The 26,274-nt window shown below is 30.8% G+C and overlaps 2 protein-coding genes across 2 annotated transcripts; both read right to left on the bottom strand.

The window, feature by feature from the left end:
- Positions 1-1,025: 1,025 nt before the first annotated feature.
- Positions 1,026-2,769, bottom strand: LOC144555622 (B3 domain-containing protein LOC_Os12g40090-like). The gene is made up of 4 exons (XM_078304020.1): positions 2,698-2,769; positions 2,086-2,551; positions 1,705-1,946; positions 1,026-1,571 (listed from the first exon to the last, which is right to left on the bottom strand). The coding sequence occupies exons 1-4, from the start codon at positions 2,767-2,769 to the stop codon at positions 1,305-1,307; spliced, it is 1,047 nt and encodes a 348-aa protein (XP_078160146.1). The 3' UTR covers positions 1,026-1,304.
- A 983-nt stretch (positions 2,770-3,752) lies between these two features.
- Positions 3,753-7,325, bottom strand: LOC144555906 (Pseudouridine synthase family protein). The gene is made up of 7 exons (XM_078304342.1): positions 6,967-7,325; positions 6,814-6,849; positions 6,161-6,273; positions 5,898-6,046; positions 5,663-5,807; positions 4,976-5,410; positions 3,753-4,332 (listed from the first exon to the last, which is right to left on the bottom strand). Exons 1-7 carry the CDS (start codon positions 7,232-7,234, stop codon positions 3,907-3,909), a joined length of 1,572 nt encoding a protein of 523 aa, XP_078160468.1. The 5' UTR covers positions 7,235-7,325; the 3' UTR covers positions 3,753-3,906.
- Positions 7,326-26,274: the final 18,949 nt, after the last annotated feature.

The raw sequence follows: 26,274 nt of genomic DNA, 5'->3' as shown, positions 1-26,274 counted from the left end.
ACCAATGAATAATTTCCTAAAAGAGCCTCTTACGAAGAATAAATTAGATTATTGTGTCTTCAGAAGATTCGAAAATTTAACATTGAAGAATGAATTAGATTTATAGTGTCTTCATTACAACAGCTTATCTCCTTCATTTCCCTCTAAAAAAAAACTATGGTGCACAAGTCAGTCGTGCTTGTTTCATTTTAATAAAATTCTCTCTGCAGATCTTATATGCTATTCTCACTTCATCTAGCTAACAACCTCAACTCCAGTCATCATAAAAACCTCATTGCATCAAAGCTCAAAATAACGACCGCAAGCAAGAATAGCCAAAAAAAAGAAAAGAAAATTAAACATCAAAGTGATCATAACCATTACAATATATCAAGATAGAAACTAAATATGTAACAAGCAAGAGCATTATAAACAGCCAAATTCCTAAATTGCATGATATTAAGTAAAAGCCCGACTTAAAGCACCTACAAGTACAACCATAAAGTAAAGCAAGTACACAAATTTGTGACACTACAACACAAAAGTACTACTAAAAAGTAAAAAATCATGTATAGTAAACCAGATTTAATAAGGTTATTGCTCGACACTTGAGAAGACGCATCATCCCTATTGCCACATAAATTAAAGAAATAAATCAATCAGAAAACGTTGTAAGGTATTAGTGTATTACTGGCTTTGCCAGAGTTGGCAATGAAAGACCAAAATCACAGAAAAGGAATTAGTATGTTGTGCCCTTTAATGGCTTTGAAATCAAAGAAAACCCCAACTTCTTTTACAGAGAAGATTTAGTATCAACATTTTTTTTTTTCCTTTTCTTTCATTATTGCCAAATTGATCCTTCTGCTCTAAATAACCAAAAACTGTGACCTGAACTGGCTTCAAGCTTTTTAGGCCTAAAATACCCAACGCAACCTGGATCACACGAATCAAAAATTGCACCTTTAAATAGTTTATATATTAACAGACACTAGTAAATAATTTATGTAGCCATTGGTAGCCTTGTTAATTTATTACTACACAACAATTAAGACATGTCAATTACACAATAAACATCGTTCACCACTATATCTAGTTTGTCTGACAATTACAATTTAATTACTTTTCACACCTAACACAGAAGCATGTATTACCAGCACATTTATATAACACATGAGCTAGCATTGTTGATGCATATACTTAGCTTTGAGGCCTTAGCAAATTATATCCAATTTGTTACTTTCAGAAGAAATTAACAAGCAATGATTTAATTGCAGACAACAACAGGGTGTACTTTGCAAACAAAATGAAACCTCTATAAATATATCTTAGCTACTCACCCAATTGAAAGGAACTATCATGGTCAGAATTCCTCGTTTTTCCTGCTTTCTTAGTTCAAAAAGGCAAAGATCCCCTTGCTTTAGTCCATTACTGCATACAAATTTGCGCCAACCTTGACCTATGTATCTGTGACTTTTATTCTTGCAGTAGTTTGCAGTACATCTCTTGCTTCTCTTATCTAAATCGGCAGCTAACAAAGTAATCTTCTTCATCTTGCTTTCAAGAACATCGCATGCAAAAGCAGCCGGTACTCTCTGGTACATAGTACAATAAGATAGTAATATTGATTGGATATGTGGTAGATACTTATATGTTATATCTTTCATTATGTAATTTTTCAATGCAATATTTAGTAACAGTGACAATAGAATAAAAATGCTTACATACCAGTAGACAATCCCTACTTGAAGGAGTATCGCATGGAGTCAAGATTTTGACGAACAAGTCACTACCCTTTTGAGCTTTTCGAGCCATCCTGTTAGCAATCTTCTCATGAGCTTTTGTCAAATGGGTCCCGCGGGGTATGACATATAAACTGGAAACTTTCGCAGCTATATTCTCCTTTGTTTTTGTTTTTCGGACTGCTAAGTGCTCTCCTTCGTCGCTCTTGCTTGGTTCTTGTACAAATTCTGTAACCAGAAAATTTTCAGAATTGGGAAAAGAAAAGCAATTATAGGATCAGAATCATATTCCTTGAAATAATATCCTGGATTAATAAATGATTAAAAAGTTTTTAAAAAAATAAGGAATATGAACAGATATATCTACCTCTTTGATTCCTCTTACAACAAACTCTTTCTCCAGTCATAGGCACTAGGGCGGCACAAGATAAAATGTCACAAGAAGATTCGTCACTGTCACTGTCACTACTACATATGTTCTCTTTCTTAACCTCACAGTGAGGAGAAGCAATTTCTCGAATCAAACTGTCATTCGACTTCTCTGACTCCGTCTCTGTCACCATCTTTTTTGCAAAGAATGGAGCGGCTTTTTGGCAACCACTTGGATCAAAGATTAGCACTTTAAAAGAGGAGTTTCCGTTGTATGTAAACACTAAAATATCATTTTTATCGATTTGATTAGCGGTTACAAAGTCTTTCCAACCAGATTGCAGAGTGAGTGTCTTGTCAAGCCTAATCGTTTTCACATGCCAAGTAATCCCGCTTGGACCTTCAAGTTCAACGTTTTCTCTGATAGATTCTCTAAATATTTTTCCATACTCCTTTGGAATATTCTACAACATTATATGCAAGGAGATAAACAGTATTTGTCATTGTATATTTGTATGCATTAAGTAAGAAGAACTAAAACATTGAGGAACAGATGTAAGAAAATAAAAGCAACGACATAGTATAATTTTTAAGAATATGTATAACTTGCCATTGTATGCATCAAGGAAGAATCCATCTTGACAAAAAAACTATTCATACTTGGACCCACACCTCCTTTCATGGTTTCTCTTTCTCTCGCTTGCCCGAGTGGTCACTCTCTTTCTCGCTCGTTCTTTCTCTCCCTCTCTCTCTCTCTCTCTCTCTCGTTCTTCCACTGGTTTGGTTTTTGAGAACTAAATCAAAAAATGCAGGACTGATTCTCTTCACCTGCAAGTTAATCTATAATTAAATGTACATATACATTGAAATACGAGCAAGTTTCAATAGTTTCCCTTTTTTCAAGCAGTTTTCGCATCGTTTCTAGCAGCAGCATTTATTCTCTGAAATCAAGTCCCAGAGTGTGACAGGTCTCAATTAAATACAACTGGTTTCCGTTTGGTTAGGCATTCAACCATTCAAAAACCGTGAAAAGAAAGTTGAAAAATAAAGAAAACATTTTTCCTGTGTTCTATATTCTCAGATAACTTTCCTGTAGTGAGTTACTATATAAGGTGGGCTCCATAAGTAAGAAAATAATAGTCTATCTATAGCATGTAGTATCCAGACATCCAGTCCTCTCTGACTAGTAACAGGACTTGAGTAGAAAAGGCTGGAACAGAGAAATAATGCTTCTGTCCGCGACATTTATTTTCCTTTTGCATCAGTAGATGGCTAGGCTATGAATGGTCATTTCCAAGAAATGGATTTACTAATAAATGGGATATGTACTGTAATATGAGCATAGTTGATAGAAATTAGTTTACAACGTTTGAAGCAACAAAAAACGAAAATATGATGTGCATGTGATTAAAGGGATAAATTGTCATGGAGTCGAACAATTTCGGCTCCAATGGTCATTCATAATTTTTCAACCATGAAATATGAAGATAACCCAGAATTTATTATTATCAGTTTTGCATTTATTAATTTATTTATTAAAAAGGCACTATGTGAATTTACTGTACCAAAACAAATGGTTTGACCTGCTTGATCATCAAATTATTGGAATCAAGTTACATGCAGCAAACTTCATTGCAAACAATGAAGAAATTCCTCAAAAGCGTCTCTTACGTATAATAAATTAGATTTAGTGTCTTCAGAAAATTCCAAAATTTAACATTGAAGAATGAATTAGATTTATTGTCTTCAGAAGATTCCAAAATTTGACATTGAATTAGAGCAGCTTATCTCCTAAATTTCCCTCCTAACAAGAAAAATATCATACACAAGCCAGTCGTGCTGTTTTCATTTTAATGAAATCCTCTCTCCAGATCTTATAAGCTATTCTCACTTCATCTAGCTCCGGGTCGGGTATACCTGCATACAGATCCAACTTCTCCATCCAATCATCCCAAGGTGCCTTTGATGGGTCCAAAAACCTCGAAATCTGAGGCAATAACACGTCCCAGTAGAAATCCTTAACCGCCTGTTGTACCTCTTGACACTCTTTCATGGTTTGGATTTCGGGTCTAACAATGTTACTGGGTCCGTTCCTGATGATGAAGTTGTTATCCCTTAGGATTAGAACTTCCGAAGGCGCAAGAGGTAGAACAATTCTAGAGAATTTTGTAAGAGAAATCTCTATAAGGTCTTTGGGCAGTAAACCGCGTTTTACTGCTACTGCAGTTCCGACCATTTTACGAATCTGAAATAAAAACCCAGTACAATTTACAAATTGAATTTTGGCAACCACAGTCAAGAAAAAATCATAAACTTGTCTTTTGACCTAATTACTTTAACCCAATAAGATCATTTCATTGTTTAAACTTCAAGCCCAACAGTAGTTTGCTAAATACGAGATGAAGCACCCTGTTGTGGACAAAACTGTCAACATTTAATAGAAAATACCTATCACTATGTGCATGTCATATTGTTTGCAAATATGATGTAATGTATAGTTGCAAAAAGTAAATAAGAGATGACCAGGACAAAGCTTGCATGTTATAATGAAGGCTAATAGGTGCATATGAAGACATGGATGAGGAATGGAATATTTGGAGTGATTCAGATATGAATACAGAGAAATCAAATGGAGGGTTTTTCAGGGGCTGATTTGAAAAATGTATCGGGAAACGACTTTAGCAAGGATAACGTTCAATTTTCTAAGTAGAAAAACAAAATTGATTGTGGCTCAAGTTGGAAATGTGCTTTTAATTTTTCTAGGATTATTTTTAATTATTAAAATATGAAAATCATTGAAGGGTGTAAAAAACACACAAGTAATGGAAAGCGGGAGGTAATTGATACTGATTTTTCCAAAGAAAAATAAAAGTTTGTAAGTTAATAACCTGATGTAGCATGAAAGATTCACCACAAATAGATATTTCAACAAAATGCAATCCCGATGAACTCTCCTTCTCTAGTATACCACAGGAGCAACTTATGATCTTCCTGAAATGAGATGCGCTAAGTCTATCTGACTCATCAGGTTCATACAACCACCTAGCTCGAGTTATAACACGTTGCACTTGTACTGAGTCTCCAGAAACTTCAATTTCTGGTGCTACATTGTCAGATGAAATATCAGAGCATTCATCTTCTTCTTGTAAATGCCGATCTGATTCAAGTTCCATGTCAGCAGAGTGGTTTTCTTCTGCTTTTTGTTGAGGTTCTGTAACAGCAGACTTCTCAGGTGATCCAAATCTTTTGTTTATAAAGGGTTTACCATGGGGTTGTTTTCTGTATTTGGATCGAACTGTGTAGTTGTGAAATGGATATTCTCCCTGTGTATCAGTATTGAAAGTCATAAATTATGAATAAAATGAAATGGGTTATTTGTCAAGTAAATTGGAAGAAATAATATTATCTTCAAGAAAGGTTCGTTTGGCAATTTGGGGAATACATCAGAGATTCTGCAAATCATTTACAGGAAGAAGGACAAATATTATAATTTTGAAATGAAGTAGAAGAAGTTAGGTTTCTGGACAGTGGGCATTCCGGATTTTATGCCCAGATTTTGAGATCATAAGATGTACCTCGAAAGTTTTAAGAATAGAATTGAACTCATTTAAGTGATCTTCTATTTGAGCTGAGCTGGCATCAACTTTGATTCCAATTAATTCGGCAGGAAGAAGGTATGAGTACGATCGAAATGTACACTCTCTTCTTGCATCAAATCTCCTGTGTAATTTCAGCACAATTTAACTTGGTGTTTTGCACTTTTGCTTTAATTTCCCACAATGACGCATCTAATTTACAGAAGTTGCTTACTTTTGAGAAGGTAACACACTGAAAACTCTTATGTTTTTCGGCAGGTGAGAATTAATGCAGTTAGCAAGAGCAGTTCCGCCTATGTCTTGCTTCCATGCATCTCCTGGAATTTCCATTTTTAATGAAATAATAGTTGCTAAGGAATGCACCTGAAACCAATTCAACATGAAAGAATTTTCATTTGCAAGTACAATAAAGTTATACATAGATCCTACTATCCTAGTTTCAAATCATAAATATATCATGTGAAAATTAGGACTTACTCCTTTGTCAGTGCGGCTGCTACGTGTCCACCCAACTCTGTGGAGGTCACCAAAATTAGTGCCAAGAATGCCCCCGGCCTTAAAAATGGCAGTTTCCAGCACCCCTTCAATGGCTACATTTCAATATTTGAATGAAACTCTTTAGCAAAAGCTCCTGGTGTTTTCACTGGGAAAATGCATAATAACCTTGTATCATGATAATTGAAAATGTAACCATGGTGATAGGTATATTTCAGCACCACTATCATAATAGGTTCCTCCATGCTAGATTTGATTTAAAACTAGTATTGCAGAAAGAATCAATATAACAAAGTAACAAGTAAGTGACTTTTTTTTTTTTTCAGTTCGCATGTTGAATACATATATGCAAAATTAGACCAAGTACCAATAACAAACCTAAGAAACGAAAAGCGAATATATCTTTGCTTATTACTAAGGTAATTTTTGCAGTCAGAATATAATCAATGTTTCATACTAGCATTTTGAAGTGGCAAAGCATCATAAGTTATTCTAATGGAGCACTTATTAAGGAAAATAAAACTAAGGTAAGGGGCAACGGGACAAGACTCCCTCTTTTTTGTCAGTAGATAGTTACTACCCTTGAAGGATGTCATATTTCAGTCAGACTTTCAATTTGTAAGGATTGTGCTTACTCGATAATTCATTGATGTCACGTTGCACTTGAAGCCCTGCAATGAAAGGGAATGTGAATCTTATATTTTGAAAAAGAAAATTTGGACAATAACATAAAACTGCACTAGAATGAGATCGAGAAAGAAGAGGAAGAAAAGCATAATCATTTTTACCTCTGTAATCGGTTCCTACGTAACCTATGCGCATCACGACCTTCTTCTTGCGAAATGACTCCCATTTTAACCCCTCCTCACTGGTATCGGTAGGCAGAGAAGTAGAATCCGATGTGGAAGCAAGAGAAGATGAGCACTGAACAGTCCAGAATCTAGGTTTCGGGGAGAGAAACAGAGAGCTGGAGATTCGTGAAAGTAGGTGATAGAGGCCATGTTTTGGGAGGAGAAATGGTGAAATTGGCAAACGGAGAGAAGAGAGAGCTGTCATTAGAGAGCACGACCAGATACCTCGGCACCGAGGCTTCTGTACTGTGCAAAAGGGATAAACTGTGAAGAGAAGATGAAAATAATTACGGAACTGCCATAGAAATTTTAGGAATCGATTTTTTAGCTGGACCAGGCCTAATGCGACGAAGTGTGTTCGTATACTTCGTAGTCCAGCCCATTTCGATCCTCTCATGGGCCACTGTCCATTGTAGCCCAGCACTTGAGGAAGGTATTTTTTTTCTCTGCTGTGAACAGCTAGTATAGCATAGGTAATTTGTATGGAACGAAAAGAGAGGGATTCACTTTTATGACTTTTATCTGTAGTCTGTACCAGTTAGAATTAGTTTTATTTATTATCTATTAATTTTCTTTCTACCCCGAATCTGTAAAATAAGAACAAAAAAAATGTTCTGTAAACAAACATTTCAATAGTCAAGTCGCATTATGTAATTTTTTTGTAAGGAAATAAAAAAAATATTTTTATCTATATAAATTGAATGGATAATGAATATTATTAAACAAAATGGATATAATGTAATCCAAAAGTATTAATTATCAATTAAAATTATTGCTTATTTGTATTGTATTGTTACCCACTCAATTTTAAAAGTAAATAAATAATATATAGCTATCAAACAAAAGGACAACTAATATAACACAGCTCATAATGTACGTAACACAAATTTCAGATTCGTTAGTTCCATTATATGAAAAATATATCAATCACTAATTAGAAAACTACATAATCATCGTCATTACAAACATTGTATGCTCAAATTAAATGATAAAAAAATATCATGTATGGGATGTTGTATTTGTGAATTATTACGTAGTTGCTTTTTTTATCAAATATTTTTTCTTGTCAAACGAATTATCTTTTATGAATATTTTTATTTAATAAGCTAAATAAAAAAATATTATTTTATTTTTACTTGCTTTAAGAGATGTCTATCAATTAGACAATTAAATAAACAAATTAGATTGACATTGTACTTGCTTTAACACAAATTTATTTGACAGATGGCGGTTGAAATACGGAGCTCACCCCGTCAAGGCAGGAAAATCTATTGATTGCTGATTGCAAGCGAAAGTTAGTTCTGATTGTATCTAATTTCGGTTGAGGATAATGGAAAAAATATGTGACGTGACTAATATATCTAGCTTGATCATGCCATATTATGTTATGTTATAGTATTTGATTAAAATTTATTTTTACATAAAGATGTGGCGTGATTAAAATTGTAAAGGAAGTTATGTTATACAAATAGTCACATCATATATGGTTACGGTATGATATGATTGATCACATTGAATTATTTATTTTCAAATTTTTAATTTGTTTAAAGAAAATAATAATAAAGTATATCAAAAAATAAGAAATTATTGCAAAATAAATTATAATTAAGAAATAATATTAAAAAAAGTTGGTTGTATAACATGTTACGTGATATGATATTACGTGACGTAACTAAGATAGTGAAAGACAATCATATTACATCAATAGTTGCATTACACGATATATATAAATCACATTTTGAAAAAAGTATAAAGACAACTAATTTCCTTCTCTATTTGAAAAAAACACTAAATCATAGAATTGATAAGGGCCGCAAGGCCTTGTTCAATTTTTCAGCCTCTACAATCTTATCTTTGATTTGAGTCGAGCTACGACTTATTATTTAAAAATTAAACTTGTTATCATAGTAACAAATATGTGAATAATTCAAAAATAATTCTCGTGTTTTTATATTTTCGAACTGAAATCTGAATAAAACACAAAAAAAAGTATAATACATTTTATTCCCGAATAAAATGCGAGTCACGAATTATTCGTGAGAAAAAATGCGAATTTTTATTTTTTTGGGTTTTTTTTTTGTTCTTTATTGTACCGAACTAAATCATTATCGAATTATACCCGAATCACGAATTTTTAACTCCGCCGAACCGAATATAAACTATTCATTTGTCAGTATGCTTGCTATTTAAAAATTGAAAAGTTTCAAATATGTTAATTTGAATTAAAACTGAGATGATTTAAATAACTTTTGTTTGTTAGTTTAAGTTATGACTTAAGTCATGACTAATGAGGAAAAAAAAAATTGGAAAATGAATATCCTTTTCTCTTAGTAAATTTTACATACAAAATAATTGTAGAGCAAGTTAATACGGCTATTTGAATGTACTATGTCATAATTTCGTTTTATTCTTTATACTTTATTTTATTTTTGTTTGACAATTTAGGTAATAAATAAGTCTTTTATTCAGTGGCGTAGTCAGAATTTGAGTAAGGAGTAGGTATAAATCCGGTTCATTTTTTTTTTTGAACGGGTTCGGATTTGAATCGTCTCCATAATTCTCTTCCCACCCCACCTGCCTACCAAATTACATCTTTGACTATCGAATCGGTTGTAATTTCTAAATTTAAATGATAAAAAAAACTATCATGTATGTGATGTTGAATTTGTGAATGATTTATATAATGACGAATATGACGTAGTTGCTTTTTTTTATCAAATATTTTTTCTTGTCAAACAAAATATCTTCTGTGAATATTTTTATTTAACAAGCTAAATAAATGTAACACTCCGGTAATATATACCTTTTTAATTATTTTGGACTTATTTATAATATTAGAAAACAGATTTTAATTGTAAAATTACAAAATTTAAAGAAATATAAAACAACAACGTGGCACTAGGGCCACGTGGCTCTCATGCGTTCAAAAGTTTTGATGGGCACACTAGAAATTTTCCCTCTAAATAAATTAATCTTTTCTCCTGATCCGATTGAGGAGAGAAAAATGAAAAGAAAATCAGAAAAAAGAAAGGAAAGGAAAAATAAAAAAGAGAAAGAGAGAAGAAAATTAGGAAAAAGAATAGAAATATTTTTATTGGATGTTCGATTGAAATTCTGAGTACATTGATTTTTAAACAGTCATTGTAACTCGAATTGGATTTCTGAAAAGAAAATTGTTCTGTCGCGTTTCGTGTCCAGCCCGACTGCTAGGACGTGACAATAAAAAATATTATTTTATTTACTTGCTTTAAGAGATGTTTATCAATTAGACAATTAAATAAACAAATTAGATTGACATTTTACTTGCTTTGACACAAATTTATTTGACAAATGGCACTTGAAATACGGAGCTCACCCGTCAAGGAAGGAAAATCTATTGATTGATGATTGCAATAGTAACTTAGTTATGATTGTATCTGATTTGAGTTGAGGATAATGAAGAAAGGAAGCAGCTAACAGTCCCTGGCTCTCAGTCTTCCGAAAATTCAATAGTATGAATTTGACTAGTTTTTGTACCCATCTTAATAAATAGTAAACAAATTCCAAAAAATGTAAAATTTGATCTCCAAGCACATTTTATTGTGGAGATCACATCTAACGGTTTGGATCGACGATTTGGACTTTGAAAATGTAGAAAATGATTGTTGTAACTTGTTGTAACTTGATCCCTCCTCATATAATATAATACATGTATAATATATGTATATACATATACATATAAGATGAATGCTAATGATTATTAAAAAAAATTATCAAATGTCAATCTAATCACTAAATATTATCACCATATTAAAACTTAATAGTACACCAAGGTACTATTTTATTCACATTTGTGGCTATTTTTGAGATATAGAAAACAATTAAAGTTTAACAACGTCCATAACAATATTTGTGGCTATTTTGAGATGTCGCCCGTAAGTTTGTAATCAAATTAATATGAAATCTCGTTAATGTTTTAGTGTTGTCGAAAAAAACTGATTATTTTTCTATTAAAATGTTATATGTTTATAAGTGAAAAAAACTGATTATTTTAACTCCATGCTGGCATCAAGAAAAATTATGTTAAACTTCATATAATTATACACTAATTATAATAACTTTTATGTATGAAATAAATATAAAGTTTGAAGTTTAGCTTAAGATTTGAAGGAAAATATTTATTTGTAATCATACATGTTATATATACACATATGCAGTCAAAAGAAATCTGAAAAAAATTGAATTTTTTTTTTGGGGGGGGGGGGGGGGGGGGGGGGGGGGGCTTTGAAAAATTTTGAAATTTAAAAAAAAAGGTACAACGGGTAGACGGGCACGGGTACACGAGCAAGGGCACAGGTACACAGGCACGAAGGGCACGGGTATGGCGGGCACGAGTACAATTCGATCCGGGTATCAACGAGTTTTTGCCCTAAAACCCGGGTCCGACCCTTCTTATACCCGTACCCATGTACCCGTACATACCCGGGCACGGGCACGGGCACGGGCAAGGTGAGTAACGGGCACGAGCAGGGCACGATGAATTTGACCCACCCGGGTATAATCAACCACTATATACGATTATGGTATGATATAACTGATCACATTTAATTATTTGTTTTCAAATCTTAAGTTAGGTTAAAGAAAATAATAATAAAAGATATTACAAAATAAATTATATTTAAAAAATAATATTAAAAAATTGGCTGCATAACATGTTACGTGACGTGATATTACGTGACATAACTAAAATAGTGAAAGACAGTCATGTTACATAAATAGTTACATTACACAATACATGAGTCACATTTTGTAATAGATACACACAAAGGCAGCTAATTTAACACGCACAAAAACAACTAATTTCGCACTAAATCATAGAATTGGTAAGGGCCACAAGATCTCGTTCCATTTTTCAGCCTCTGCAGTCTTATCTTTGATTTCAATCGAGCTACGACTTGTTATTTTTAAACGACTTGCTATCATAGTAACAATATATGTGAATAATTTATAAATAATTCGCGTTTTATTTGTTTTATTTATGTTTTCAAACCTAATTTCAAATAAAACACAAAAAAAACGTATAATAAGTTTTATTCGCAAATAAAATGCGAGTCACAAATTATTTGTAAGAAAAACGCAAAGAAATGCGAATTTGTATTTTTTTTTGTTCTTTATTGTACCGAACTGAATCATTATCGAATTATACCCGAATCACGAATTTTTAACTCTGCCGAACTGAATATAAACTATTCATTTGTCAGTATGCTTGCTATTTAAAAATTGAAAAGTTTCAAATCTGTTAATTTGAATTAAAACTGAGATGATTTAAATAACTTTGTTTGTTAGTTTAAGTTATGACTTAAGTCATGACTAATGAGGAAAAAAAAATTGGAAAATGAATATCCTTTTCTCTTAGTAAATTTTACATACAAAATAATTGTAGAGCAAGTTAATACGGCTATTTCAATGTACTATGTCATAATTTCGTTTTATTCTTCATACTTTATTTTATTTTTGTTTGACAACTTAGGTAATAAATAAGTCTTTTATTCAGTGGCGTAGTCAGAATTTGAGTAAGGAGTAGGTATAAATCAGGTTCATTTTTTTTTTCTGAACGGGTTCAGATTTGAATCGTCTCCATAATTCTCTTCCCACCCCGCCCGCCTACCAAATTGCATCTTTGACTATCGAATCGGTTGTAATTTCTAAATTTAAATGATAAAAAAAACTATCATGTATGTAATGTTGTAATTGTGAATGATTTATATAATGACGAATATGACGTAGTTGCTTTTTTTTATCAAATATTTTTTCTTGTCAAACAAAATATCTTCTATGAATATTTTTATTTAATAAGCTAAATAAATGTAACACTCCGGTAATATACTTTTTTAATTATTTTGGACTTATTTATAATATTAGAAAACATATTTTAATTGTAAAATTACAAAGTCATGACTATTTCAATGTATTATGTCATTATTTCGTTTTATTCTTCATATTTTATTTTTTTTGTTTGACAATTAGATAATAAATAAGCCTCTTATTCAACGGGATAGCTAGAATTTGAGTTAGGGGTAGGCAGAAATCAAGTTTATTTTTTTTAATGGGTTCGGATTCAAATCGTCTCCATAATTCTCTTCCTGCCTCTGCTTGCCTATCAAATCAGTTGTAATTTCTAAACTACTAATTGATACCAAAATTACTAAAACAATTACTTATAATTTCTAAAACAATTGGTATCAATTGGGCGGAGGAGAATCACTACTCCAAATTGAACAAAAATTTAAAATATCTTTCTTTCCTAACGACTCACACATCCATCATTGAAGTATGAACTGACAATCGCTACTCCGAATTGAATCCAAAAGTAGGCATAATGAAATCCAGGGGTAAGCAAGACCCATTGAAGATCCTAGTCCCAAAAAGAAAAAAAAATTCTAGAGGTAGGCAGCTACAGCTGCGGCACTGTAGCTCTACCCATGCTCTTATTATATATTATTTTTGTTAGTATAACTAGCTAGAAGTTAAGCAACTTAATTATTTTAATATTCACAAGAAATATATTATTTTTATTTTGAACATGTAACTTCTAACACAAAAAATATTACTGTTGTTACTAAATTAAAGACTGATTTTCTTATTATATATCTTACTAAACAATCAAACATAATTTTTTAGATTATATAGCGTTGAAATATAATTATGAAATCCAGGAATTTTCTAACAAAAAGAAAGTGATAATCATAGTTTTGTATATACGAGTGGGAATGGAAAATGCAGGGAGATAAGAAAAAAAAATGTTTCGTAGATACGGCGAACTTACTTGTCCACAGTGTAGAGGATACTATTTATTTCCGAATCTAAAATTAATATATAAGATTAAGGTTCTAAATAGCGTGCTATAGCGGTGTCATAGCACAACTATAATGTTTTTAAACCATAAAAGCTATAGCGCGCTATAGCAACGCTATTTGAGCATAGCACCGTTTTTTAGCCATTGCGCTATGACGAAATAAACGTTATTTAAACCTTTGTATAAGATAGATTTGATATCCAATAATGTCAAATTTTTAGATGATTCCGTGTATAAGCATGTAGGTGAAAAGAAACAAACAAGTATGTCCTATGCTAGCTCTCTCCTCATACGGAACCTCATGTTACATCTGTAAAAAAAAAAAAAAAAAAAAAAAAAATCGTAAAACGTTACGTAACGTTTTTCACTGTAAAACTTGATAAAAATAGCAATTTTATGAAGGCTGGATTCAATTAAAACGTCATAACGTTTTCAGAAAACGTTATAACGTTTTATACACTAAATTATGCGTTTTATACACTATTTCCTACGTTTTTCACCAGCTGAATCGTTATAACGATTTACCAAAACGTTATAACGTTTTATGCGACAATGTGAGGGTCTATTTAGCAAAATTCTGTCTCTTTCTCTCTCACTCCGTCCCTTCTCCCTGCCTGGTGTGTGTTCCGCCCCAAAGAGAAAAGAGAGAGAGAGCGCTCCATTATTTCACGAAAGTTCGGGAAATCGAAGGTAGGAACGAGAAATTGGACGTGGATCTCATCTAGCTCTCCCATTTGGTATTCCCTTCTCTCCTCTTCTCCCTCAAAATCCAAATTTCACCATTGTTAGGGTTTTTCGTTTTAAACCCAAGATTTGTGTTTGAATTACTTGTAGACTAGCTCCTTGAGCCTCCTTGGTTGTTTATGTGTCGATTCTTTTCCCGATTTCACCTCGATTTTGGATTCCCATTTCTAGGGTTTTTGGTACCAAATCCGAAATTTGGAAATGTTGTTGATCGATTAGGCTAATCCGACCAAATAGACTTGTAATCGGTAAACCTCTCTCTCAACTTTGACATAGAGCAATTAATTCAAATTTCAACCAAATTAGGGTTTAATTAATCGGCAAATTGAATTGTTACGAGAACCAAAATAGTGAGAGGAATTGTTACCCAATTGAAATTGTGTATGGTCTAGAGGACCCAAACGTAAATATGAGAATTTATAAGAGATGTTAAGTAATTAAGACCAATGAAGAAATGGTTGACACTAAAATATATGAATTTCGTTAAGGAAAGTATAAAGAGATTAATACAACTCAAGCAAGCACTCGAACAAAGGTTAAACCAAGGGTACATGTAATATAGGTGTAGGCTCGGTTGAGCAAGACTTTGCGGGACATTTCGAGACGCCTGATCCATAACTAAGCGGTACGCTCGTCGTAATCAGGTGCAGGATTCTTGGACTTGTTTGATACTTTATTTTCAGGAATTAAACTGTGTATTCGTTTGTCATGTTGAATATCATTGATTGCATCATTGAATTGTGTATAGCATTTGCATAGCCCAATCAAATTAAACTCGAATTGATGTGACTTGAGTGATTTGCATGCTGGTATGGTTATAGGATGTGTTGATCGATTATGATCTGATTTGATTGAAAGTCACCACGATTTGATTTGATATGTATGTGAATGGATTTACGAAGTTAAGCACTTGGATCCAATGAATTTGCCAAGTCGGGCTGTATGCTGACTTGGATTCCCAGGATCCTAATGGCCTTAGGTGAACGACCCTCGATGTTCCCAGTACCGGTTGGGACGAGGGAGGGTGATTATGTTATGAGATGTGATTGGAAATCGTGGGTGACATGTGTAACGTCTATGGCTCGGTGGCATTCTCCTACGTGTTAATGCATTTGGAAGGTCAATTGAATATGACGAATATTGGAAACGATTCTAAAAAGGATTTTCTTTATGTGACTTGAACCAGACCTTAATAACTGTTAAGCCAAGCAATTGCAGATGGGTGTCAGATAAAGGGTCCAGCTCGGTGGGCCATCTGTAGGTGTCAGTAACCCTACAGATGTGGGTTTGATAAAGGGTCCAGCTCGAAAGAACATCTGTAATTACTACAAGCCCTATTGAATTGAGTTAAGCCAAAATATATGTTGTGTTTGAAATTCATCTTGGAAATTCCGTTAACTGTGATTCATCTGATAAACTATTGTCGAGCATTAGCATTCTGTTATTTATGATTATATATATATTTGTTTGCATTGTTATTGTTTGGGTTTCATTTTTGAATATGGAGTTTGATTGCAAGTCCAATAATCTAACTGTGGCAAATTCGCACTGAGAATTTATTCTCACCCCCTCCCTTTGGGTCATTTTCAGGTTTATTACACGGATACAGCATATGAAGATATTGGTAATGCATATAAAAGATCCACTGCCTTGCGTATATATATGTCTTAATGAATATACGCGGCAGGCTGTCAGACCCGGGGTTCAGGGTGTGACACCTTATGACCTAATCCAATATATATCTCTCTTATTTTTATATTCATAAATTACAAAAAGCAATGAGAGTATTCAAAGAACACTTTTTTGGTTACGACTTCTTATGGTTTATCAATTTTTCAAAGCTATGCCACGTAGCATTAATTAATATATTTTTTTTAAGATTAGAAGATTCGAAGGGCCCTAAATGTGGCAAAAGATTTTATGACTGGTGAGGTGGCCATTGGAGAATTAACCTTCAAAAGACTAATTATAATAGTTGACTATAGGAGTAAATTATGGAAGAAGCAGATAATATCTCCAAAGCATCTCAGGTCTAATGAGTACTAACTACGAATCAAATGAATCAGGGACATTATAACTTAAAATAATTAGAACCTCTTCTGGTAATTAAAATAGGCTTTCACTTGCGTAATATTTTGTATTGTATTTTGATAATTATGGAACCTATATAGTGGTGGTACAAAATCATGATTAAACTAAGTGGTATTTTAAATAGTATTTTGAACATGCGAAAACTGTTAATTTTTATTGTCCTTTTACAATGCTAATTATATATGAACCAATTTTATTTTTCAAATATTTGTTTTAGTTAGATTAAATCTAACATCGGTCTTCGTCAAAAATATGCACCGCCTAAATTAATTATCACTAAAATAGCATTTTAGTTAGAGATGAGAATATGTTTTGGCATGATATATGAAAGATAATATAAAAACTTTATGCAGAGTAGGGCTGCAAATGAATCGAACCGAATCGAACTTAATTCAGTTAGATTTCGAATTGAATTGGTTAGAAATTGAAGCAGGGTTTTGAACTAAAAAAAGAGTTCAAGTTTGATTCGGTGCGATTCAAATCAGTTTCGAACCGAACTGGTTCGAAATTGAAGCAGGATTTAAAACTAAAAAGAAGAGTTTTGAACATAGCCAGACTCAATTTGAATTCGATTCGAACCAATTTCGAATCAAATTGTGTTTGATTTGTTTTAGAACCGAGCTAGTTTGATTCATTTTGAACCAAATTTTGTTTTCAAATTAAACTCAATCAAATCATGAACTACGAGCTTTTTGTGCATCCCTAATCTAGAGTAACAAAATATATCTTTAGCATCCCGTTGATGCATACTAAAAGATACAAAACTGCCTCCAAAATCATTTAATATACAGAACCATATATTAGATAAATGATTATACATATACCCTTGCCCGTGATAATCTCATTGCTTGTTGTTAGAAATAAAAAGTAAGTTTAAGGGTACCAAATCAAATTATTGATTCAAAAAAAAAAAAAAAAGGTTGCTAGGTGACTTGGCTTTACACAAACGATGGTTTTATGCATAAACAAGGCTTTAATTGCTATCTAAATATTTTTTTAATAAAGGTTGGAAGTTAAGCAAGTCAATTATTTAATATCTAAAAGAAAAAAAAATTATTCAGATTTCAAATTTACGACTTTTCACACAGAGAATATTGTTTTTGTCACTATATCAAAAGCTTGTTCTCAATTGCGATCTAAATGTTAAACTTAATTAACAATTGAGAAACATATGATCGAAAAAATCCTTGCCAAAAGAAATATTTATCAGAAAAATCTAAAAGCATCTTGATCGTTTTAACCATTTGTTACCTTTTTTTTGATAAAATGTTTTTTGGGCCCGTTTCATTAAAGAAACCGGAAAGTGTTGTTACAAACAAACAAAAGAAACTCTCTCTCTCATACTGTCTCTAGATGCATACTGTCTCATACTGTGAGTTCATGAAAGTCTAAATCTAGGGACTACTACACTAAGCGAAGCTGTTTTCATTGGAATCAATCCCTTCGGAAGGGGGCTGGTAGACCATTTGTTACCTTAATAAATGATAAATTTTATTTTGTCAATAAAATTTATAAGAGTGTTTCAAGAGAATCAAAAGGTGCCCAAAGCATTATCCGGCTGTTAGTGGTATGGTATTCGGCACTGGTAAAATTCTATTAGTGTGCTCCCAAAAGGACCACATTAGCTATATTGACCTAGGAATTGATTGGATCTTAAAAGGGGCTAAATCATTCCAATATTTTATTATGTTGATTGTTGTAAAAATTCAAAGTTAATTTGCGGCGCTTCTAGAAACAAACGATAAGCAATACAATCCTTGGAACACATAAAAATAATAAAAATACTAATGTTGTACGGTTTGCATATATCCTCTTCATCTTGGGACAGATTATTCTTTTCTCTTTTTTTTTGGTTTGGAGAGTCGTATTAATTCTATACTAATGTCTCATGCACAGATGATTTTACTAAAAAACGATTTTTTAGCTACCATATTTAAAAAATAATAATAAACAGAATTAACATTGGTTTTGGAAAAAAAAAAAAATCAATTTTACAAGGAACGCAGAGGTGGAATGCAGCCAATGGAACTAACGGAATTGGAAACAAAAATATCAAACTGGAAGGGCAGCTAATAACTACGTTCCTCATAAAAATGAGTTTTCTAAAAGCCATGTCAATTATATTTATTATTTTTTTAAATTCGGAAAAATTGGGGTAATCAGATAGTGCAAATGAGGCAAAAAAACCGGAAATTAAAGATATGTCATAATTAAGGAATTATGTCAAAGGGGTAATAAAAAAAAATTAAGAAAATTGATACAATTATAATTTGGTTGAGATTCAGAGCTTTTAAAGCAAGTCAATTCAGTAAGCATTTTTAGTCGTTAATTCATTATGAATTATTATTAAATTTATTTGTACGACTGAAAATAATTTATCTTTTTATTGATAAATAAGTGGGTTTACCTAATTAAATATATAAATTTTATTACTATAGTATGCAATAATCTAGCAAAACTTGTGTACATTTTTTATATCAAAGCTTATGTATACTTTTTATGTTGTATTTTATATTTGAAGCATGTCTTAATTTAAAGTTTCAATTTTTAAAATATATAATTTTATGCTCGAGGCAAATTCAAAAATATAGTTCTAGTTCACAAAAAAATGGTCAGAAGCGCTACATCAACAACTTAATTATGCTTACTCTGCTTCATATAATTTATGCTAATTAAAAGCGTTAAACAAAATACCAGATTGATATTGTTGTCAAATGAGTTGAAGATTTTGACCATCATATATGTCATTTATGGACAACTGAATATAGTGTTAATTATTGTAGAACTATTTGGCTTTTATTAAATTAATATTTTAAATTTTAAATGGTAAAAATTAATAACTACGACAGTGAAAATACAATAACAAGATTCATATTAAGGAAATGGCATAGCAGACATATTGAAGAAACTCACCCTGTGACAACGCAAAAAGTTCGTTCTAGTTTTCAGAAGTTTTATTTTTTTATTAAACTGGATAAAAAACTTGTGATTTCATTAGAAAATTAGACTTTGTCAACATAATAGTGGGACCAAACAAGATTATTTTTAATAATAAAAAATAAAACAAACAAAATAAAAAATTAAATATCTCGTTCAACAGTAAACAAAAAAAAAAGAGTTATGTGGATGTCATATACTATGGAGTTCATGTTGAACGCCATAATTCATGGAGTGCAATCTTAAACAAAGTATAAGAGTGGACTCTATAGTTTATGGCATCCAGAGTATCAAGGATGGACTCCATAGACTGTGACATCCAGAGTATCAAGGATGGACTCTATAGTTTATATGTAATTAGCTTTTTGTATAATTATATTATATTATATAATTGTAAAAAAACTTAAATTATATATAATTATATATACATATAATATATATAATTATATATACATATACATATACATATATTATATATGAGGGATCAAGTTATAACAATTTTTGAGTTACAACAAGTTACCACAATCATCTTTTACATTTTTAAAGTCCAAATCGTCGATCCAAACCGTTAGATGTGATCTCTACAATAAAATGTGCTTGGAGACCAAATTTTATATTTTTTTTGGAACTTTTTTACTATTTATTAAGATGGGTACAAAAACTAGTCAAATTCAGACCATTGAATATTGTACCCATCTTAATAAATAGTAAAAAAATTCCAAAAAATGTAAAATTTGGTCTCTAAGCACATTTTATTGTAGAGATCACATCTAACGGTTTGGATCGACGATTTGGACTTTGAAAGATAGGGTAGAAAATGATTGTGGTAACTTATTGTAACTTGATCCCTCCTCATTATATATACATATATATATGCATATATACATATATACATATACATATATTATATATACATATACATATATACATATATTATATATATATACATATACATATACATATACATATACATATACATAGACATAGAGTTGGGCTATGGTGCATTGCAATGTATAGCCTCTTTTGTACATTGGACTATAAATCACCTGATTCAAAGTCCAAATAACCGATCCAAACCGTTCATCTTGTTCTCCATATTAATATGTGTTTGGAGACCAAATTTTACATTTTTTGGATATTTTTTATTTTTTATTTTTATATTTATTGAAAATCGCTGTTTTTTAATGGTCCAGATTTGTCTGAAAACAGCGATTTTGAATAAATCTAAAAAAATAGTAAAAAATTTCCAAAAAATATAAAATTTGGTCTCCAAACACATTAATATGAAGAATAAGATGAACGATTTGGATCGGTTATTTGGACTTTGAATCCGGTGATTTATAGTCCAATGTACAAAATAAGTTATACATTGCAATGCACCATAACCCAACTTCATATACATATACATATATTATATTATGAGGGTTCAAATGCACCCTATCTTTCAAATCCTTTTTCTCTGTTTTCAAAGTCCGAATAGTCAATCCGAACCGTTAGATGCGATCTATATATTAAGATGTGTTTGGAGACCAAATTTTACATTTTTTGGAATTTTTTTACTATTTATTAAGCCACTTTGAAAATCGCTGATTTTATATTTTCTGGACCATTGGATCAGCGATTTTCAAAGTGGTTTAATAAATAGTATAAAAATTCCAAAAAATATAAAATTTGGTCTTCAAGCACATCTTAATATATATATTGCATCTAACAGTTTGGATTGACTATTCAGACTTTGAAAACGGAGAAAAAGAATTTGAAAGATAGAGTGCATTTGAGTGCATTTGAACCCTCCTCTTATATTATATATACATATATTATACATATATTATAAAAAAAAATCAAACTGTGAATATTTTTTTTCTCCAAACTCTATTTATAATTCCAAAAAAAAAAAAAATGTTTGGATTGTGAATTTTTAAAAATACTAGCTCAACGCTAGTTATTTTTAATAAAATATTTTAAAAAATGAATATTTAAAAAAAAAACTCGGGTTGGCCGTCGGTCGTCCTCAACCAAAATAAAATAAAAGGAACATATTTATTACTAACTGGCAGAATCATCTGTCATCTCAATCCAGCTCTTCACTTTATCCCGCATCCGTGACCGTCAAAGTAGAGGAAGTATTTGACAATTATCTTGTATACTATTTGGAATAAACAAACGAATCAATTAGGTCTTTCTAGAATGTTCGTTAGATACTCGTATTATTCCCGAATATTACAAGCTTTATGAATAATAGGTCAATTATATTTGTATTAATTATATATGCACAAAATTTATAATTTTTGCTTTTCGAAAAGAAAATAGTTTTGTAATGTTTCCTTTATATTATAAAAGAGAAAATTATTTTTGAATTATACTTGTATTATATTTTCTTCGAGTAAAGGTTGAAGATAAATTTACCAAATTATTTAATATGTACACATAATTTTTTCATTTGAATTTCGAACCTGCAACCTTCCACACATAATTATGAATTTAAAATTATCCGAATTGTTTTTGAATCAATATTGAGATTGTTTAATATTTATCAAAGCTAGTATTAATAGTCAGTTTACCTAGCATTTACCGTACTAATTTTAGTGTTCATGTTTTAATATTTATCATAGATTTAGTCTTAATATCTCAATGCAATTCTGGAAGTGCTTTAAGTTTGTCATTGTTTTTTCAAAAATTACGAGATAAAGAAATAAATTATTCAAAATATTACAAAATAATTAATAAGATAATATTAAATGTAAAAGAGTAAGGTTAGCTGCTATGATAGCATAAGACATTTTGTACTATTGTCTCAAAAACCTATCGTATAAGCTTCAAATTTTGATCTAAGTAATTCAGTAAATTGGTTATATAATGAAATTGTGGAATACAAACTTTTACTAATTTTGAATTTTTTTTACAATTTTTTATGATTTATGAAAGATGGTAAAAAATAATTTAAAATATTAACAAATCTTTTTTATTTTTAAACTATTTTTAATCATCTTTTATAAATTATAAAAAATAGTAAAAATATTAAAAATAATAAAAATTAATATTTTATAAATTTATTATATAACTAATTTATTGAATTATTTAAATGGAGGTTTGAAATTTATACAATGTGATTCAACACCTTAGTCTTACTAAATATAAAATATTAAGTCCTACAGTATAATAAAATCAAGTTATTAGCTGTCATGCAACATACCCAAATTGTACCCCTGTTGTCAAATCCTTTGAAGAAGACAGAATAGAAGTTTAGTCCCTTATATATTATTGCATGCATTCACTAGCTAGAATTCAATGACGTCTCAATCGAAAGACAAATATCTTACACAATTTGTCGCCAAAATTCGCAACGAAATTCCAGTCTTATTTTTCGGATTTATCTTTGTTTGCAGCCGGAATTAGTGCCTCTATACCAGACCACATAATATTCGAAAGAACGTGAAATTGTCGGTCGAAAGATTTTCTTGTACTAGTTTAATTATCATGCTAAAGCAAATCTACATTAATATTTTATTAAATGTTGTATGGATTTATTTAGTTTAATTACCCACTAATGCATATCCAGCCGTTTCCATTAACCACTGTGCAGCCCTTTTAATGAAAGTTAATTGGTGTCATCGTCATTATTTAGGAAAAGAAGCACAGTTCTTTAATATTTTACCCTTTGGTGATTATCGCTATGGTGGCCATTATTGTCCGAACCAAATGTTTTAATTTTTTTTTCCTTTACAATTAAAAACTAATATGGTGCTCATGCGTTACAATAGAAACATATCATGATAAAAACATATTATAAGAGAACAAAAAATATCTCATACAAAATAATATCTTTTCATAAAAAAAATTTAGACTAAATAACAAATAACTTTTCTTAAATTACATATCAAATAACATCTACATGTAAATAACATTCCTTAAATGATATATTAAATATATACATGACATATTTATTTTTAATCTCTTTGACATATTTTCATAAAAAAATCTCAAACAAATAACATTTCTTAAATAATATTAAAAAATAAAAAGAAATGAAGAAATGACCAATCAATTATCAATTACTTCAGAAATTCCTTAAATGACATTTAAAAAGTATAAAAAAATCAGAACCAATACAAAAGATGATACAATTTATATGTGAATAGTATATGTGGCGACTACATGTCTAAATAAATTTAGACATCTACATATAAAAAAAATTAAAAATATGTATAAAATCATAATATTTGATCGGAAGGTTGATAGTCAATCTGAATTTTTTTTTATATATATTAAAACTATTGATGAATCAGAACCTACGTGTTTAATATAAGAATGGAGATATAGTAATTGAGTATTTTATTTTTAGATAGGAAATTACCTGTTTCCCACAACATAAATCGAAATCTTTAGGATAATTAATACTACCACTTTAAAAAAAAGCTGCTATATTATACAACCAAGTTCTCTTTTATCATGTTCTGGTCGGATGTATACTTTAAACCAGTGTTGTAAAAAACATATGTTTAGACGATTAATTGGTCGATTAGTCATTGGTGATAATCAAACTATCACGGATTTTTTCAATTAATCAGTTGACTATTTCTGATTGTGACCAATTATTTCTAATTATTCTTAATTAATCACTTAATAAAATTTTATCCGTCTAATAACCGCATACCGTTATTTACAATATTGTTCTAAACATCTCTGATATGAACAATTAAAAGGTCCCTCCGCTTTGACCGAAATACAATAAATTATATTAAAGAAAATAAACATCCTCAATTCTTTCACTTTTATAGTTAGGTATTAGTATATTTTTAAGTAGTTATATATACATATATCACATATCTGGTTCCCACAAGATCTTTCAAAATTATATAAAAATATATCCTTGCACCTCCAAATGTGTTTATACTTAACATAAACAATATTTATATCTGAATTTCTAGTGTTTATATATATAAAAAATTTAACTTAAAAAATTGGTTGAACAAACAAAAATTTATTTTTTAGAATTTAATGTAATTAAAACATAAGGAGATGGGCTATGGTGCATTGCAATGCATGAACCCCCTTATGCATTGCACTATAAATCACGGATTTAAAGTCCAAACGACCGATCCGAACCGTTAGATGTTTAATCCATATTGAAATGTTCTTGGAGACCAAATTTTATATTTTTTGGAATTTGTTTACTATTTATTAAGCATTTTTGAAAATTGCTGTTTTGCTGTGAACAGTACAATTTTCTGGACCATCAGATCAGCGACTTTCAAAATTGCTTAATAAATAGTAAAAAAATTCCAAAAAATGTAAAATTTTGGTCCTCAAGCACATATTAATATGACGAACAAGATAAACGGTTCGGATCGGTTGTTTGGACTTTAAATTCATGATTTATAGTGCAATGCATAAGGGGATTTATGCATTGCAATGCACCATAGCCCATCTCAAAACATAAGTATAAATATTTTATTATAAAATATAAACACTTTTCCAGAGAAGTATATTCACATTAAATGCATGTAAAAAAATGTACGTAGATAAAGAGTTTAGTTGTCACTCTTATGAAAAAAGTAAACTTCCTTAAATCATTACTAGTTGGATATATAATCATCATGACAATATAAAATCTTCGTGATTAAGTATATGGAATCAATATATACGTTGCGTTTAAATTAAAGTTGATCCTCATGCTGTCATGCATGTAGATAAACTCTAATGTGAGCAGAGAACAATTCTTAATTAATTAACCTCAAGTCTAATTAAAGCGCAAATGACTTGGACCACTCGGTCCTCAAGCATGCATCTCGAATGATAATTAAAAGATCATTGATATAGCGCATCAACTAGAAATCATTTCAGACAATACAATACTATGGATAGAGGAATGTGCTTAGTGCTAGATCCTATATGAAGCAATGTTTTAAATGCTGATTAGCAATCTAGGTTATAGTATATCTAGGTCTTGATTTTGGTTATATCGACTAGCATTGATTATGCTATAAACTGTCCTTTTATAACTATAATATATCGATTAATATATACTGTCTAAATCAATAACAGGGTTTTCACAGTAGATAATTTAGTCAAAAGAGGATGCGTGATACGGAAATAAATTTGCTGTGATTCTGGAGAATCACAGGACCCTGCAATTCCCAATCTACCCATTCATTCATTTTGAGATTCGTGCATCTAAATTATCTGTTTTTGAGATTCGTGTATAAAGAGAAATGACTGGATGGATTGGGAATTGCAGGGTTCCTATGATTCTCCAGAATCACAGCAGATTTATTTCCTGTTTCCGCGTGATACCTACTATATATGTGCTGTCTATGTAGGCAAGGAGAGGAATTAGTTAGTATGGCATCTATTCACTACTTGGCCGTACACCTCTACAATTAAAATGCAAATGGGTCAAACTTACATGATGATGAGAAAAATGTTCAATATGAAGACATAATATTAAGAGCTAAGCACAAAAGAATTTGACAAATCCAGCTAACAGTGTGCTTCATGATCTGGAGTGAGAGGTGCTGAATAATTTTTAATAATGAAGGCAAAACAAATTCCAAACTCACTTTAGAGATAAGGCAAAAACAGAACTATTGTATCTTTGTTTTTTTCTTCTTTTTCTGGTTATCTGTTTTTTTTCCTTT

The sequence above is a fragment of the Carex rostrata genome, chromosome 6 (genome assembly GCF_964058835.1).
Source record: "Carex rostrata chromosome 6, lpCarRost1.2, whole genome shotgun sequence".
Lineage (NCBI taxonomy): Eukaryota > Viridiplantae > Streptophyta > Magnoliopsida > Poales > Cyperaceae > Carex > Carex rostrata.
Note: the sequence above shows the minus strand (reverse complement) of the source record. Positions and strands in the feature narration are given on the sequence as shown.